Source organism: Convolutriloba macropyga, chromosome 5 (genome assembly GCF_964194025.1).
Source record: "Convolutriloba macropyga chromosome 5, txConMacr16.3, whole genome shotgun sequence".
NCBI classification, from domain to species: domain Eukaryota; kingdom Metazoa; phylum Xenacoelomorpha; order Acoela; family Convolutidae; genus Convolutriloba; species Convolutriloba macropyga.
The window spans coordinates 12129125-12148796 of NC_134472.1; the positions used below are offsets into that span (position 1 = coordinate 12129125).

A 19672-nucleotide genomic window follows, 5' to 3' on the forward strand; every position below is an offset into this window, starting at 1 on the left:
AAAGGTAATGATGCAAATAATCTTGTTTCGAAGAGATAAAATGCTAATTTTTGGAACAGTCATTGAGTTCAATGAGTTCCAATTTAAGTTATCGAGCTTAAAAATTTTCCACTACATTTGCATGAGCCACAGTAGCAGTATTTTACTCAAGTACACGAGTCTGTTTCGCTGAATATCTCAATGTGCTTCCATAAAAAAAGATGTGTTTTCAAGCATCGTAGATATTTCCAATTGCTCTTGATATTGCACTAACAAGTAAAGCGGTTCTGAAAAACAGTTCGAAATTTGTTTTCTTAAGGCTGTTCTGTGGTACAAGCAAATCACTTCGGTCACTTTGTTGCGTGTTAGTCGTAGTTGGTTGAAAGAAATCGCAGATATTGATATTATATTTTCTTCTAGAAATTGATATGAGCAATAGGATGTCGTGAATTTTAATATATAGAGACAGTGGCAAGAGTCTTGGTTTTATGAGTTGTTTTTTTAGCTGAAATGTGCATTTGGTATCCTCTCCGTAACTTTTATCTGAATCTTTCCAATTATTTGTACTTTCGTCTTATCATAGTGAGACACAGTGTAACCGTCAACTGTTATTGGAACCACTTGACCGGTATCAGCATTTAATTTTGCCGTAACCGGACAAATTATTGATAAACTACGTCTGATACTAGAGAGCCAATAGTTTTCTTGCATCTTTTGCCAGTATTTTTAATCCAAGACATTAGCGTTTATTATTAAACCCAGGTTCTTTTGAGAAACTGCTGGTGTTACTGGGTTACCTCTAGAATCCGCCTTGAGTGGTTGCTTGAAGTTTAATAGTTGTTGTTATTGTTGTGGCTTAACATTAAGTGACTGAGTTGATACCAGAATTTGCGTTTCGAAAATTGCGCACGTTTCGGTGAAGCTACATTTAGACCATATGGAACAAAAAGAGAGTTCAGTTAGTTTTTCTCATGATTACCATTAATGATATGTACTCCACAATAGTGTTGTCAATTTTCTAGGCGGCGTTTCAAGTAAGTGGTTCATTCAATGTTTTTGAGGTGAAAATGTAACGTTTATTATTATTGTTTTTGTCATATTTTGTCAAATGTTTTGTGACACTACCCAAATTGGCTCAAACCTTCTCGACACAAAGATATCTATGTCATCCAACTCGCTAGGAGCAATAATGCTCCATTGGTTTTTTGGTGTGCTTTTAAATAAATCCGTTTAACATTTTCCACACTGATGAATCTTCGTTTTCATTTAGCCATGTTCCGGACATTGCGAATATCGTGTCATTGCCAAAATAGGTCAACAAGTTTTTGACTTGAATGATTTTTTTTACCTTGTGCGTTTTTGTATTCCTCCTGTCGTAAAGATGATAAAGTTATTCCTGTTTCTATAAAAAGTGACAGAAAAGGTAATGATGCAAATAATCTTGTTTCGAAGAGATAAAATGCTAATTTTTGGAACAGTCATTGAGTTCAATGAGTTCCAATTTAAGTTATCGAGCTTAAAAATTTTCCACTACAGTTGCATGAGCCACAGTAGCAGTATTTTACTCAAGTACACGAGTCTGTTTCGCTGAATATCTCAATGTGCTTCCATAAAAAAAGATGTGTTTTCAAGCATCGTAGATATTTCCAATTGCTCTTGATATTGCACTAACAAGTAAAGCGGTTCTGAAAAACAGTTCGAAATTTGTTTTCTTAAGGCTGTTCTGTGGTACAAGCAAATCACTTCGGTCACTTTGTTGCGTGTTAGTCGTAGTTGGTTGAAAGAATTCGCAGATATTGATATTATATTTTCTTCTAGAAATTGATATGAGCAATAGGATGTCGTGAATTTTAATATATAGAGACAGTGGCAAGAGTCTTGGTTTTATGAGTTGTTTTTTTAGCTGAAATGTGCATTTGGTATCCTCTCCGTAACTTTTATCTGAATCTTTCCAATTATTTGTACTTTCGTCTTATCATAGTGAGACACAGTGTAACCGTCAACTGTTATTGGAACCACTTGACCGGTATCAGCATTTAATTTTGCCGTAACCGGACAAATTATTGATAAACTACGTCTGATACTAGAGAGCCAATAGTTTTCTTGCATCTTTTGCCAGTATTTTTAATCCAAGACATTAGCGTTTATTATTAAACCCAGGTTCTTTTGAAAAACTGCTGGTGTTACTGGGTTACCTCTAGAATCCGCCTTGAGTGGTTGCTTGAAGTTTAATAGTTGTTGTTATTGTTGTGGCTTAACATTAAGTGACTGAGTTGATACCAGAATTTGCGTTTCGAAAATTGCGCACGTTTCGGTGAAGCTACATTTAGACCATATGGAACAAAAAGAGAGTTCAGTTAGTTTTTCTCATGATTACCATTAATGATATGTACTCCACAATAGTGTTGTCAATTTTCTAGGCGGCGTTTCAAGTAAGTGGTTCATTCAATGTTTTTGAGGTGAAAATGTAACGTTTATTATTATTGTTTTTGTCATATTTTGTCAAATGTTTTGTGACACTACCCAAATTGGCTCAAACCTTCTCGACACAAAGATATCTATGTCATCCAACTCACTAGGAGCAATAAGGCTCGTTGGTTTTTTGGTATGCTTTTAAATAAATCCGTTTAACATTTTCCACACTGATGAATCTTCGTTTTCATTCAGCCAAGTTGCGGACATTGCAAATTTCGTGTCATTGCCAAAACAGGTCAACAAGTTTTTGACTTGAATGATTTTTTTACCTTGTGCGTTTTTGTATTCCTTCTGTAGTAAAGATTATAAAGTTATTCCTGTTTCTATAAAAAGTGACAGAAATGGTAATGATGCAAATAATCTTGTTTCGAAGAGATAAAACGCGAATTTTGGGAACAGTCATTGAGTTCAATGAATTTCAATTTAAGTTATCGAGCTTAAAAATTTTCCACTGCAGTTGCATGAGCCAGAGTAGCAGTTTTTTACTCAACTACACGAGTCTGTTTCGCTGAATATCTCAAAGTTTTTCATAACAAAAAAGATGTGGATATTTCAAGCATCGTAGATATTTCTAACTGCTCTTGATATTGTATTAACAAGTAAGGCGGTTCTGATAAAGGGGTCGGACTTTGTTTTTTAAGGCGATTCTTTGGGACAATTAAATAACTTCGGTCACCTTGGTGGGTGTTGATCGCAGTTGGTTGAAAAAATCGCTAATTTTGATTTTACATTTTCCTTTAGAAATTAATGTGAAAAAAGGATGTCGTGAATTTCAATATACAGAGACAGTGGCAAGAGTCTTGGTTTTATGAGTCGTTCTTTTCAGCTGAAATGTGCATTTAGAATACACACCGTAACTTCTGCCTGACTTTTTTCAATTATTCGTAAATTCGTCTTATCATAGTGACACACAGAGGATCCGTAAACCGTTATCGGAACCATTTAGCCGGTATCAGCATTGATTTTGTCGTAACTGGACAGAATTTTGATAAACTACGTCTGATACTAGAGAGCTAATAGTTTTCTTGCATCTTTTGACAGTATTTTTGTTCCAAGTTATTAGCGTTTTTTAATAAACCCAGGTCCTTTTGAGAAACTGCTGGTGTTACTGGATTACCTCTAGATTCGGACTTGAGTGGTTGCTTGGAGTTTAATAGTTGTTGTTATTGCTGTGGCTTAACAGTAAGGGACTGAGTTGATACCAGAGTTTGAGTTTCGAAAATTGCGCACGTTTCGGTGAAGCTACGTTCAGACCATATGGAACAAGAATTGAGTTCAGTTAGTTTTTCTCATGATTACCATTAATGATATGTACTCCACAATAGTGTTGTCAATTTTCTAGGCGGCGTTTCAAGTAAGTGGTTCATTCAGTGTTTTTGAGGTGAAAATGTAACGTTTATTATTAATGTTTTTGTCATATTTTGTCAAATGTTTTGTGACACTACCCAAATTGACACAAACCTTCTCGACACAAAGATATCTATGTCATCCAACTCACTAGGAGCAATAAGGCTCGTTGGTTTTTTGGTATGCTTTTAAATAAATCCGTTTAACATTTTCCACACTGATGAATCTTCGTTTTCATTCAGCCAATTTGCGGACATTGCAAATTTCGTGTCATTGCCAAAACAGGTCAACAAGTTTTTGACTTGAATGATTTTTTTAGCTTGTGCGTTTTTGTATTCCTTCTGTAGTAAAGATGATAAAGTTATTCCTGTTTCTATAAAAAGTGACAGAAATGGTAATGATGCAAATAATCTTGTTTCGAAGAGATAAAACGCGAATTTTGGGAACAGTCATTGAGTTCAATGAATTCCAATTTAAGTTATCGAGCTTAAAAATTTTCCACTGCAGTTGCATGAGCCAGAGTAGCAGTTTTTTACTCAACTACACGAGTCTGTTTCGCTGAATATCTCAAAGTTTTTCATAACAAAAAAGATGTGGATATTTCAAGCATCGTAGATATTTCTAACTGCTCTTGATATTGTATTAACAAGTAAGGCGGTTCTGATAAAGAGGTCGGAATTTGTTTTCTTAAGGCGGTTCTTTGGGACAATTAAATAACTTCGGTCACCTTGGTGGGTGTTGATCACAGTTGGTTGAAAAAATCGCTAATTTTGATTTTACATTTTCCTTTAGAAATTAATGTGAAAAAAGGATGTCGTGAATTTCAATATACAGAGACAGTGGCAAGAGTCTTGGTTTTATGAGTCGTTCTTTTCAGCTGAAATGTGCATTTAGAATACACTCCGTAACTTCTGTCTGACTTTTTTCAATTATTCGTAAATATCACAGTGACACACAGAGGATCCGTAAACCGTTATTGGAATCATTTAGCCGGTATCAGCATTGATTTTGTCGTAACTGGACAGAATTTTGATAAACTACGTCTGATACTAGAGAGCCAATAGTTTTCTTGCATCTTTTGCCAGTATTTTTAATCCAAGACATTAGCGTTTATTATTAAACCCAGGTTCTTTTGAGAAACTGCTGGTGTTACTGGATTACCGCTAGATTCCGCCTCGAGTGGTTGCTTGAAGTTTAGTAGTTGTTGTTATTGTTGTGGCTTTACAGTAAGTGACTGAGTTGATACTAGAGTTTGAGTTTCGTTGAAGCTACGTTCAGACCATATAAAACGAGAACTGACTTCAGTTAGTTTTTCTCATGATTACCATTAATGATATGTATTCCACAATAGTGTTGTCAATTTTCTAGGCGGCGTTTCAAGTAAGTGGTTCATTCAGTGTTTTTGAGGTGAATATGTAACGTTTATTAATATTGTTTTTGTCATCTTTTGTCAAATGTTTTGTGACACTACCCAGACTGACTAAAAACTTCTCAACACAAAGATATCTATGTCATCCAACTCACTGGGAGCAATAATGCTCCAGTGGTTTTTTTGGTGTGCTTTTAAATAAATCCGTTTAACATGTTCCACACTGATGAATCCTCGTTTTCATTCAGCCATGTTCCGGACATTGCAAATATCGTGTCATTGCCAGAATAGGTCAACACGTTTTTGACTTGAATGATTTTCGTACCTTGTGCGTTTTGTATTCCTTCTGTCGTAAATATGATAAAGTTATTTATGTTTCTATAAAAAGTGACCGAAATGATAATGATGCAAATAATCATGTTTCGGAGAGATAACACCCAAACTTTGTGAACAGTCATTGAGATCAATGAATTCCAATTTAAGTTATCGAGCTTGAAAATTTTCCACTGGAGTTGCATGAGCCACAGTAGCAGTATATTATTCAAGTACACGAGTCCGTTTTGCTCTATTTTCACTGCAGTTCTGGCTGTCTAATCAGCCTGGTGCAGGAGTTGAGTTTGTCGTAGGTAGCATCTACAACTCTGCACGATAGCTCGATCAGTCGTCCTTTTAGTTCGAAGGATTTCTCGAAGTTTACGTGTTGGTATACTCTGTTTGCCAAACGGGATGTACTGAACTCGAATTCATTCCTTGTCTTTATAGTTCTTGTATTGGGAAGCTTGAAGAATTCTTTGGTTCTAGAGAAAATGTCATTTATCGTGTGCATGTTCTGATACAAAAGTATTCTGGTACATGTTAATTCAAAATTTTGTCAACCCCAAAAAGTAAAAAATAAAAATAGATAGGATTGAAAGTAAAAATACCTTTTCAGGTATAGAAAGCATTATACCCGGTATTTTCATAAAATCCGGAATAAAAAATGAATTGATTTTAGTGTAATAAGTGTAAATAAACTGTTGTAAATATGATTTTAACTGTAAATAATTTCCAAAAATCGATGTTATTTTAACTCATTTCTTAGAATTATAGTCAAAGACAAGTTTATATACTTTTTAAATGATTTCATTTAATTTTTAAACCTGACGATTAACGCAAAGTTCGAAAACGTTCGTTTTAGTTAATCAATTTAAATTTTAATTGACAATCACTTCTCTGCATCTTAAAAGTGTGCATTTTCCTTCGTTTAGTGTCATGCAGTTTACAGAGCACCACAATGCAATGTTTGAACAAGTTTTGCTCATTGCTGCATGATCTGTAGTAATAGCTTTATAGTCGTCCGCATAGCCGTAGTACAGTTGTGATTTAAGGTTTCAGGGAGATCGAATAGTGGACCCATTATTGAGTTATGGGGAAATCTTTTCTGAAGTACTGCAACATGTCTTTGTGGTCATAGGGTCTTGAAGCTCGCTCATACTTCTTTTGCACTGTTATTCCTTGTTGCTCGTTTGTACAGAGTCGTGAAGCTCGATCATACTTTTGTCGTACTGTTATTCCCTGTTGCTCGTTTGTACAGAGTTCTCACCACATCAGCGATGAGTTCGAAGTGTTCACCAATGCTTTCATGCTTTTTTCCGATGGTTGAAGGCCGTCACTTGATAGAAATGAAGAGTTCTATAAGAACAGCTGGTGGAAGTTGTTATACTGTGCCTTGTTCCCTGAAGATCTTGCACAAGTTTTGCTCCTTGCTGCCTGATCTGTAGAAATAGCTTTATAGTCGTCCGCATAGCCGTAGTACAGTTGTTATTTAAGGTTTCAGGGAGATCGAATAGTGGACCCAGTATTGAGTTTGGGGAAATATTTTCTGAAGTACTGCAACATGTCTTTGTGGTCATATGGTCTTGAAGCTCGCTCATACTTCTTTTGCACTGTTATTCCATGTTGCTCGTTTGTACAGAGTCAAATATTTAAGGTTTCAGGGAGATCGAATAGTGGACCCAGTATTGAGTTCTGGGGAAATCTTTTCTGAAGTACTGCAACATTTCTTTGTGGTCATTGGGTCTTGAAGCTCGCTCATATTTCTTTTGCACTGTTATTCAATGTTGCTCGTTTGTACAGATTCATGATGCTCGCTCATACTTTTGTCGTACTGTTATTCCCTGTTGCTCGTTTGTACGAAGTGTTCATCAATGTACGATGAGTTCGAAGTGTTCACCAATGATTTCATGCCTTTTTCCGATGGTTGAAGGCCGTCACTTGATAGAATTGAAGAGTTCTATAAGAACAGCTGGTGGAAGTTGTTATACTGTGCCTGGTTCCCTGAAGATCTTGCAAAACTCTTGATTTTGTTGTTCAGTTTTGTCAGGTTACCATTTTGAGGAATCATCCTAGGAGAGTAACTGTGCATAGAGTTATGATTTCTGGACTAAACTTTTGCGAAACAGCATAGCGCAAATAGTTCGTTTTTATGTAAAAATGAAGCACCTTTGCGCGGGGTGTAAAAGTGAGTCCCACTAAAATGGGGATCGAACCAATTGATTCATCGTCTGTTTCCAAACTACAGTGCGCGGGGGGGGGGAGAAATTCGCTTTTTGCCAAGTGAATTCTGATTGTGAATGCTGTTAACTAAAGGAAAAAAGTGACTCTTTCCTACTCAAAAAGGAATTTAACCCTATTGGTCGAGCGACATCTAATTTAACCACTGTTAAATTTCAGTCTTAATTTAAAGCCAAGTTATCCCTGTGTGTTTTGGAAGATATTTAATCCTGGAAATTTGATTGGTTCTAATTGTTTCAGGGTTAATTGCTCATATAGAACAAAGATGTCGAGAGCACAAGCGGAAAGTGTGATCAAAAATATCATTCGGGAAATTGCCCAAGAGTGTGCAAGCAAAGGCCAAGCTGTCAGTGAAACGCTTGTGGCGTTTCTGGTTAAAGCAGTAGTGTTAGATCCAGCAAATAATTTCAACGTGGATAGAACGTTAACCAAAGATGATGTGCATAAGCTGATACAGGTTTGAAAATATGACAACCCAAAATTTCAAATTTTTGAAGAAAATTTGTTCTGAGAAGTTTAATATTTTGGAGGTAGTCAAATTGCTCAGTTCTCTGAACTAAGTGTCCAGTGATCTCCAAAATAAGTTGGGCTTAGGAATTCAAATTAATGTCAGATTAATTTGCCAGATATGAGCCTTACATATTGAAAGTTGGATTAAATTGACATCATAGGGTTAAATGCAGTTTTTTTCACCCTTCGTACTAGAATATTCTTTTGCTCGCTTGGATAATTGCAATTGAAATGTAACACTGCATTTGCCAGATTTCAATGATTGCAACACAGTAATTGTTGATTAGACTATTAGATACTCTGTTCTCAAAGCAGAGTTCACCACTATTTCAGAGAACCAATCTGGATTTAAATCATCTCGTGCACCATCTCTTATTCTTAAAAGCTCTGTTTATTTATTTGCGATGCTTTGACGTTTGACTACTGTCAATGTTTATAGCTATTGACCTGCCCCCCCCCCCCGCCCCCCGAAGTAACCGACTCACCTATAAGGGGAGAAGCTTTTTTCTTGTTTGTCGTTTTTACTAGTTCATATTATTATAGTATTCATCGGGCAGCAATAGCACCATTTACGGTCGGAAGTCCTCCAATTTCACTGTTCTCGACTTGTATAGAAAATGTTCTGAGATTTCAAAATTTAATATTTTGGAGGTGGTCAAATTGCTCAGTTCTCTGAACGAAGTCTCCCATGATGTCCAAAACAAAATAGGCTTAGGAATTCAAATAAGTGTCAGACTAAATTTCCAGATATGAGCCTAACATTAAAAGTTGGATTAAATCGAGATCATAGGGTTGAATGCGTTTATTCTGCTCTTATATGCAAAGTTTTAACCTTAGTTCTAGAATATTTGTATGCTCGCTTGAATGATTGCAATTTAGATTTACTCCCTTTCATCTTTAAATAAAATAAAAAGGGGGCTTGCTCTTAAGCCGCGCAGGACAATCCAATGGATGAGTAGTGATCCCCTACTACGAGAAATCACTTTTAAAGACAAGGCACTATAACTCTTTAAAGCTGCGTCATGAGAATTGAATTTCTGTATAAGCTAATTTGTTATGAATATAGTCTCCCCTCCCGCACTACGGCACTGCATGAAATATCAATGTCAGTCGGCCGTTTGGAACCACGGCAACTTTTGAGGCATATGATAGCCCTTCACAGGAGAGCAAAACTTATTCTCGTGCATATGTATGTTATTGCGTCCGAGTATGATTCGTCTTTCTTTTCAGCAATTTTGCTAGCTATTTGTTATATAGTGCGCGTTGCGAAGGTCCTGCGCCCCCATGAAGTTATTCTCCTCAACTTCAAGTATTCGTTGCTCATACTTGAGGCACTTCAACGACTCATGTTATTTGTACGCTTCTACGGAGTTTTCGGTCATGGCTTGGCAAGTGGGTTAAAGATCTTCAAGTTGAAGAAATAACAGCTGAACCTGGACCCCCCATAGGGCATTCAGTTTAATGTTTAGTCGCACTTTTTCATCAGTGCTAGTTGTTTTGTATGTAAAGGAGTCGCATTGAAGCAACTGAAGAGTCGGCTCAACCTCGACATCATGGCAAACGTCTTGCATGGTCTTAACAAAGGTTTCTCGGACCTCGCTGTGTCTCGTATGTGTACCCACCCTTTGCAGAGTGGAGAGCATGTGATAGGTTGAACTTTTCACCTTGTGGACAATTAATGGGGGTATCTTTGGTCTCGATCTAATGCAAAGCCCGTCTCCAAATTCGCACTTCGCTAGCGTGAAACCGTAACGTTTAAGCGGAAGAGCTGTGGGCCAGTTCTAGGGTCCTTTTCCGAAGCCATTTCTATTACGTGGCGTTGCTCGGTCTGAAGGCTTTCCCTAAGATCACTCTTACGCGATCGAATTTTATTCAGGCGTGCACTTCTTTGGTCGTGCGTTATGCGTTCTTGGGTGAGATGAGCTTTTGCTCAAACCTCATCTTCAAGAGGAGTGCATGCGGTCAGTGAAGCGTCGTACTCTATTTCGTGATCTTTTGGCTCCTTCATGTTAAGTCCGCACTCACGGGTTGGTAGCGAATACAATCGCCGTGCGGATTGAGACACCGGAGTCGAAGAACGACGGTAGGATGTGCGTTTGGATGTGACTTTGACTTTGTCCTAGACACAAATTTTTTTTGTTGTTGCACGCCTCTTGTGAGACATGTGTAATTTGTTTGAGGGGGTGTTTTTGCTACTAGCCCTAATTTTAACAAATTGGTATAATTTACAGCTGTGGTTACTTTTATGGTCTCATAGGCTTTCTCCTTGACTATTACAGATCCTAGAACACGGCAGCCGTCAACAATTTCAACTGCCGTCCCTTCAAACAACCTGAGAGTTTTGATCTTTGAAGCCTCTTTTACTATTGACACTTGGTTACGGGGCGTTAGCGGTGTAGCCAAAATAGCTACCATGTTCAGTGGGCTGTTTGAAGAAGAATAAGTCCTCAATAAGTCCTACTGCGCTGCCGTCGTCTGCGTACCATTTTTGCGACACATTTGTATCCACTATTTCAGAGTTGCTTATAAGGGAGGGTTTTTTCCTAATTGACGGTTTTAACTAGTTCATCTTATAAGTATTCATGGGACAGCAATAGCATCATTTACGATCGGAAGCCCTCCAGTTTCACTTTTCTCGACTTGTATATTATTGTTGAGACATTCCAACTGGTAAAGAAATTGCGGATGTTGTGCGTAATTTCTGATATCCAATGTTTTGAATGGAAACATTTGCACAGAACAAGTAGACTGTTGTTAGGCTTTTGTTTGTAGGCAATGACTGCAGGATTTATTGTAAACTTGTTAGTCGATGTTTACTTTTTACCTGCTGGTTTTTACTGTCTCAATTTTTGTGAGTCCTTAACATTATAATTTGCGGAAAATTATGTAGCATATATGCATTATCAGCCCAACAAGCCATTGTTAAACGAGGTTGAAGGATTTTTCTGCCGTGGGCGATATGTGACTTTGTTGTTATGATCAGACACGGTTCCTCTCCAACGACCTCAGCACTTGAACTATTTTTTCATTTTTAATTGTATCATTGTTGATTTTAGATGCTCTTCTACCGCAAAAAAAGTGAATGTTTTTTATTATTAATTGAACCCAGATATACTCCCGTAACGTACTCCAAGTGTAAATCAGTACGGCGCAAAAGTAAGTCCAATTGAAAAGTAGCCTTTTCGTTGATAATGTACGCTTGAAAACAAAGTTTGTTATACGAGGAAACAAGTATAATTGGTTCAAAATTTTGGATGACAATGAAGAAATATATATGCCTAAATATTTAATATTTCATTATCAATTTTAATTACTCTCGAATGATTTTAATTACTCTCAAATTATTGTAAACATGTGTGTCTTTTTATGCATATTTTTTGCTTGGCCATTTTTGCACTTCTAGAATATTCTACGGCTTCTCAAGTGAATTTTTTGCGCACTTCTTGATTTTTGAGTGATTTCAATAGCTCTCGTTCGAACCCTAGCTTCGGCGGATGTTTTCGCACCTATGAAGAAAAATTAAGCTAGGCTTCAGCCCCGGAATTAATTTGCACCGCCTGTTATTCGAGAGCAATTTTTCCAACGTTAGTCGGTTTATGTTAAGCATTGTAGAAATAAAAGTTTTACCATAAAAACTAATTTTTTCTAGATTTCACTCCAAAAGGAAAAAAAATTATTAACATTCGATGAAACTGTACCGATAGTGGAGAAGTATCCAATGTTACAATTTTGAACGTTTGATAACAATGAACAATATACCAATAAACATCACATCACACATGGATATAAAGTCAACCCGGACAAAAAAGAGCTGGTAGCTCATATTTTATATCCGTTTATTAATTTATGATTTAAAAAAACATTGATAGTAGCTCCCTGTTGTCAAGCAAGTATCTCCGATAAATCAATTCACTAAAATGAACTATTTCTCTTTTTTCCAACGACTCCAAATCCATAGGCAAAACATTTAGCCGAATCAAAATCTACAACAAGTTCTTGGAGTTTTCAAGTGACTTTTTGTGTGGTAGTTTTAGTTAGTCGAGCTCGGATTTCGCCTCTCACTTGGGCTCTTGTTCAACGAGAAGCAAGATAACCATCACTGACCAAATTCCGTGCTAAAATTTTTGAACAATTCTATTAAAAAAATCGAGCACTACTGATCTTGAAGATGCAGTCAGTAGCTTTAAGTGAGAAAAACATCATTACTTATTATAGCTGCGAAGCTGTAAGCTGAGTGTAGCTATATTGCGGTGCTCTTGGTTTTTTTTGTTTCGTCGTTTGACGCTTTATTTTCGTTTTACATTTGTTCTAGAACATTCTGTCTCGTCACTGCTTACATGGCTTTTTCGCGCTTGATTTCACGCTTTCTGCGTGACCTAAATTGCGGTTATTCAGAAACAGAATCTGTTCCTAAAACAAAGTTGATTGCAAGAAAACAGATTGTATGGTCCGACAGCCGAGTGGTTAAGGCGACTGGCTGTTAATCCGGAGATCGCAGGTTCGAGACGCGACAGGGAAACTTTTTTTGCACCCAAAAACAACCTCCTTTGAAATAAACTTGTAAGTTTTATAGGCGGCGGCGATAACTATTATCAACTCACTTCTGTATCTTTTTCCATCTGTATTTTACGGCACGCAAGTCTATTTCGCAGCTATTCCGGCAATCTGCCGGCTATGTTAATAAATTTTTATATTTTTAGAGTATGCTTCTAGATTTCACAGGTTCTTAATTGCTCTTAATTTAAGTGTTTAGCAATTATTTTAGTCGTACGGGTCATTTTGAAAACTATTTTTTGCGTACCCCAACTGCTCGTCTGATCGTTTCTTATGTTATTTGGTCTACGATTTGGCTGTTTCTCCTCAAGAATGGGATAAACAGGTAGAGCCCAGAGGTCATAAGGTTCTCGTTGAGCTTTATTGCTCTCTAGTCTCTAAGTGTGCGATTCACTAAAACTATCTACGAGACTTTGTGGCGCGAGAAGCGTTTCTTAAAGTTTGACCCTTGTCCCACCTCCCGCACCCCTAATTGCACACGCTCGCCCTCACCCGTGGTAACCCCTACCAACCCTCCCCAATGAAGCTAAAGCTACCCTCACTAAGACGCAGCTCGCTTGACTTTATTTGGTTCTGTTTTAAAAAAGTTGTTCAGAAATCGGTAACAATTGCGGTTTTTTAAACCGCAATCATTAACCAGTTTTAAACAGCAATCATTAACCGATCATTAACCAATTTTTATTTTTAAAAAAAAGAGATTTTTCTCAAGATTTCGAAAGACTTGAATGAACAATTACCATGTGCTGATTTACACTTGGAGTTCAGTACGGGCTTGCTTATGTTGGACCTGTAACTAAAATTGACCTATTTTGTTCAAAGTTCTTTTGTTTGTTTGTTGAGTTTTGTGTGGTTTCTGTCCACACGTTTTTTATTAGATCTGTGTGTCTCGCATCCTGGATTCACGGTCACCTTCCCTGGACACGATCAAGATGCAAGTGTACTTTGATATGAACTACACTACTCGGCACGACTTCCTCGATGAGCACAGAAGGGTTCTCGACGCAAGGTTTGTTTTTCAATTTCTTTTTAATTCACTTCATTTTGGTGTTCTATTAATTGCTCAAACGAAGTTTGTTGCAATTATATTAGTCCTGTGGTCTTTTATGCGATTTTTCGCTTGAGCTATTTTTCGTCTGACTAATTTGACTTTTCGTCCTCAAAAACGGGATAAACAGCCGGGGGGGGGGGTGCACCAGGGTGTTGATGGGGTGGCAACAGTGGGGGGAGGGGGGAGGGGTCAAACTCTAAGAACCACCCATCACACCATGAGTACACGTCTCCAAAACAGTTTCTGTGAATCCCATATGGAGAATCGCAAATATGAAGCTAATAGTATTGTCCTATTTTTAATAAGTTACTCTTTGGAAAGCGAATTCAGTCAGAAATGTGATACCTATTCATAAAATTAAACGATATGATTGAAAATGCTTAAGAAAGCAAATTTTGAGTGCCAAATTTTCTTTGTGGTCACTTTGTGGTCAACGGACACCCCTATTAAGCTACTTTATCGGAATTCAAGAAAATAATTTGTTCTGTTCATTCATTGCAGAGCTCAGTTTTGTGCTTCACTGATTGCATTTTGCTTTAAACAGAACCTTTCTGTAATTTCAACTCATGCGCAACAGAACCTGCTTGTCAAAACAATAAATTTCTATTGAAAATATTTTTGGCCATAAAAAAGACTTGCTCTGTAAGAGAACGAGTCGAGCGCGTTCACAATGAGTATCAACACATGGTTTTTCCGACATCTAGAAGATGTAACTTTGTCAAGTTATGCAAATGTTGGTATGGCAACACGAATTGATTGGATAATGAGGTTTTCACAGTCGGTTTGATTTTGTGTAGAATGCAGCCTGTGATCAGAGAGATAACGGACAGCAGAGCGAGAACTAGAGAGGAGTTGGAGGCACTCTACAGGAAGATAGTCAGTGCAATTCTCCTCAGATCGGGACTGGGATCTCCCACAGACATCGCAGTTGTCAGAGAAGCCACAGGTAGAGTGTTGATTGGTTCCTATTGTTCAAAACGAGCCTGTCTAATGGATAAGAAATATTGAGTGGGTGATAATCGAAGGTCACTTGATTGCTAAATTTGTTTCGCTTAGTTGTTTAGTTTTGGTGTTGATCTTTTTGTTAACTGTAAATTTTCGCTGTTCGGTATGTTTTGGTGCCGACTGTTTGTATTTTGAGATCGTGCACACTTACTGCTGTTTTGATGAGCGAGAGGTGGTTAAATCACCCAAATATAAAAATGAGCAAAGAATTTCGTAAAAGTACAACAGGAAAAACGATATTGGCCGTTCTAAGAAGTGGGAAGATATTTTGAGATCTGTAGGCTACTTACTGTTTTTGTGTTTTAGCTGCACTGCAGAGTGTATTCCCACAAGCTGAGCTGGGCACTTTCATGAACTTCACTAAAAGGGACAAAGAGCGACAGCTGAACGAGCTCACGCTTATTGTGACTGGCATCAGGTACTGAAATAACCAGCATTTATAATTGCTCTTGAACGAAGTTCATAGCAATTATTGTAAACGTGTTGGTTATTTTTTGCAAATTTTTTGCTTCACCATTTTGCGCTTTTCTTCTAGAACATTCTTTGACTTCTCAAGTGACTTTTTCACGCGTTCGTTCTTCATTTTTGAGTGATCTCTATTGCTCTCACTCCCAAGTAAAGCTGTTGCTAAAATAAAATTGATTGCAGCATAGCAAGAAGGAGGTCCTGATAGCCGAGTGGGCAGTGCTTCTGGTTTGGGAGCGGGAGGTCAATGGTTCGAATCCTGGCGTGGAAAACTATTTTTGCACCCTTAAGGAAAAATTTATCTAGGCCAGAGCCCCTGAATTATATTGCCCCGCCTGTCGTTCAAGAGCTATTCTTTCGACATTAGTCGGTTTATGTAGTCAACTGGAAAGCGCTCCCAGTTTGATATTATGTTTAATAGCCGCCCTCATCTTCTCAGCCGGCTATTATAGCGCTCCTATTTTTTATAGCTGCGAAGCTGTAAGCTGAGCGTAGCTATATTGCGGTGCTCTTGGTTTTTTTTTTGTTTCGTCGTCTGACGCTCTTTTTTCGTTTTACATTTGTTCACACCGCAAAGCTGAAAAAGTCAAATTTTCTGAATGCCTTCTTCCTCTCACTAACGGCATTTGCGCGCGTGACGTCATTTCTCACTCGCTTTTGCGAAAGATTTTAGGTTATTTGCGCGATTAGATTTTGATCATACGTGACTTACCTCACTCAATAAAATGACTTTTGCACTTTAAAGCTTAAGTTTAATTTGAATTTGTTTAAGGTCAAAGGAACTCATTTGTGCAGTAAAGGTCCTAATACGAGGCTTCTTTGGAATGAATTTTAACAAGCTTTATTAATTTATCGCTGAATGTTTTTTACCTAGCTTTTTGAGCGGCGTTGATTTTTTTTTCAATTTAGATCTGTATCTGTTTCTATTATATGGCACGCAGGTCTATTCTTTCGCAGCTATTCCGGCAATCTGCCGGCTATGTTTTTACAATTCAAAGAATTTGAATTGTATTGGGGCGCTGTCTTTTTTTTAAGGTCTGTTCACACATTTTCATGATTTTTGAAGTCAAATTGGAGTACTGATTTTGGTCACGCCGAAACAGGAAATGGAGCCAAAAAGCGAGTGGTTTTGCGGCGTGAAATTTTATCGCTCTAATTTTAAAGTAAAGTGAGAATACAGTGTTTGAACAAAAATTTGCTTTCTCGCTAGTGGTTTTTTGTTCACATGCGGCAATTTCACTTTAATTTTTACTGTTTTTTTCAATTTTTTGGATCGGATATTTTTCTAAATGGTTTTTCCAATCCATTCATAGTCCGTTCTAGGTCTAGTTTTCTGTTTAGTCTTTGAAAATTCTTTGAATTGTACTTCAGGACTTGTCCTGCTATGTTTTTTTACTTCGTCGAATAAAAAAATGTTTTGCTTTACCTCATTTTGCCGCTTTTTCATTATTTTGCGTGATATCTTTTTGACTTCTCTAGGCTAGTTTCTCTTTTCTCTCATTCTGCTAATAGTGATTTTGAACATCAGTTGCTCAGCAAAGCAATTCAAAATGAACAGAGTCAGTATAAAAAATTGAAGTCAGAAATAGAAACTGGATAAAGACATAAAGCCCAATTTTGGATGCCCGCTATTTGAACGTCGTTCCTATAAAACTTAGTTACCATCTCTTATGCTTATAGGTATTGATAGTAGCCCCCGTAGCCTCTTTCTAAGAAACAGAAGTATGTTCAACTACGAAATGCCATCAAAATAAATCGGACTTAAAAAATGTTTTTGTACAAAAATTTTTCGATATCTTCTATTCTTTCAATCCAAATCATGCTTATTGGAATCAAAGGCGGCTATTTTCCGGCAATCTGCCGGATATGTTTTAGATTTACGTTTTTGGTAGTTTTTGTCCTGTTCGATATCGTTGTTAATGCAGCTCTATCAAGAGGCATAATTGCTCTTTTTTTTGCTTCAATTGAGATCCCGCGGTTTTGACGCATTTGCATTGACACCACAAAATTTCTGGGATTTTTGCTTTCGTTTTTGTCCTTTTGTTGCTCCTTTATTCGGTCGAATTAGGGGCGTATGTGATTTACAGCAATGCACTTTTTGCTTTGCTTATGTAGCTAATGGTTTCCTTAGCTTTGGTGAAATTTGCTTTGAAAACGAATGTTCATTTCTGAATTTTGTCTTCATTTTGGATTCCTTATGTTATCAGCCATAGGTCACATTGATAAAACGTGGCTTGCGTTATGTGACCGTGATTAGGTAATTTGTTTAAAAGTTTTTTAGATAGTTTTTGAGATAATGAAACTTAGACTTTGCTTATTTTCAAAAATTTTTTGAATTTAAATCTGTTGTTATGAGCGTAGCTCTCTTGAAAAGAGTAGAGGAAGTAATACCTTTCATTTTTTCCTTTTCGATGATAAGCATGAATTTGAAGGTTTTTCTTTTAGAGGGCTCTTAATCTTAGTTTGTTTTTCTCATTGTTCCACCCCGGTGATGAAAAGACAAAGCTTTTTTAAATTTGTTTCTCGATGAGAAGCAATTTTTTTAAACGTATGTGTCTTTTTATGCAAAATTTTGGCTTGACCGTTTTTTGACTTCGCGAAATTGGTGTCAGTTTTCTTCTTATATCGTAATAGTGGCATATATTATCCTCTTATGAGGTTATTTGAAGCCCCCTGTTCAATTTCTTAGTGCCATTTAGGCTACCCCAACTCCACCGACTGAAGGAGGTTGGAATGGAGTAGAGCTCCAACTAGTTGTTCGAGAGCAATTTTTCCGACGTTAGCCAGTTGTTTAAATTTTCTTTTTAAGTGCCTTTATTAATTCAAGAAAATCAGAAAAAAAAATCAAACTATAAGAGCTAAAGGAGTCATTTTTTTACTCGAATCATGGCTTAGAATGGGGTACGCTGTCACGCAAGCCAGGATCAGAAAAATGGAAAGTCTAAAGTATGTTTAATCAATTCCTCATTTTGTATTAGAAAGTTTCTTTAAAATTGTATGAAATTTTTATTATAGCTGCGAAGCTGTTGGCTGAGCGTAGCTATATTGCGGTGCTCTTGGTTTTTTTTGTTTCGTCGTCTGACGCTCTTTTTTCGTTTTACATTTGTTCACACAGCGAAGCTGAAAAAGTCAAATTTTCTGAATGACTTCTTCCTCTCACTAACGGCATTTGCGCGCGTGACGTCATTTCTCACTCGCTTTAGGGAAAGTTTTTAGGTTATTTGCGTGATTAGATTTTGATCATACGTGACTTACCTCACTCAATAAAATGACTTTTGCACTTTAAAACTTAGGTTTAATTTGAATTTGTTTAATGTCAAAGGAACTCATATGTGCAGTAAAGGTCACTAATAAGAGGCTCCTGTGGAATAACAACCTTTATTAATAGCCGCACAGCGATAGCTGAGGCTATTATTGGCCTTCTCTTGGTTTTTTTTTATTTCGTCGTCATGATTTTTGTTACGACCATATGACGTCACAGCCATTTTTTGTTCATTCGTTCATGCAATTTCAACTGAATTGCATGTGTGACGTCATTTTTCGCTCTTAGTGGAGCGAGTTTTTTTGTTCATGCGCGTGATTAATTTTTTGGTCACACTTGACTTACCTCACTCTCAAATATGACTTCCTCACTTTGAAATTGACTTTTATTTACTTTAACTCAAAGAGATAAGGTCAAATGGGTGTGTATCACTCTAAATGAAGGTTATTTGAGATCAGCTAATAGAGGCAGCAATAACTTAAACAGATTTTTAATCAAAAAATAACAGATCAGCCTTCAATTAAAAGAAGAATTTTTTTGGTCTGTCTTTTTTACTGTTTTTTTTTAGACTGCTGATCTACGAATCTATTGCGGCTATTTTCTGGCAATCTGCCAGCTATGTTTGATTTATCGCTGAATGTTTTTTAGCCTAGTTTTTTGAGTTGCGTCGATTTTTTTTCAATTTAGATTTGTATCTGTTTCTATCTCTTGTATGGCACGCAGGTCTATTCTTTCGCAGCTATTCTGGCAATTTGCCGGCTATGTTTTTCAAGTTCTTTGCACAAATAAGATCTCTTGTGAAAATGTTGCTTTTCCGAAGTGTGTTGTACAGTTTGATATATCGGTACGAAACTGATTTCTTCTCAATTTCATGAAGAAGGTCTGACTGACCGACTTGTGTGTTTTTCTTGTACAAAGTGAAATACTTTATTTAAAAATGTTTCAAAATGATGGCCGTTTTTTGATCTTAGCACAAATCTTAGTATTTCGTAGATATGGAGAATAATTTTTGGAGAATATAATTTGAATGATTACTCCTTTTTCTGAACTGAACCAACTTCATTTTTTGGGAAAGAATTATGGGCATTAAAGATTAATAATTATA

General features: G+C 36.9%; 1 protein-coding gene across 1 annotated transcript in view; it reads left to right on the forward strand.

Annotated features, from left to right (window-relative positions):
- The first annotated feature begins 7937 nt into the window (after positions 1–7937).
- The window catches only part of LOC142339143 (cilia- and flagella-associated protein 206-like), a 105862-nt gene continuing 94127 nt past the window's right edge, over positions 7938–19672 (forward strand). The window contains exons 1-4 of the mRNA XM_075388899.1: positions 7938–8180; positions 13663–13793; positions 14633–14781; positions 15147–15258. Of these exons, the coding sequence (XP_075245014.1) occupies positions 7989–8180; positions 13663–13793; positions 14633–14781; positions 15147–15258 (584 nt within the window). The 5' untranslated portion in view covers positions 7938–7988. The remainder of the gene's footprint in view (positions 8181–13662; positions 13794–14632; positions 14782–15146; positions 15259–19672) is intronic.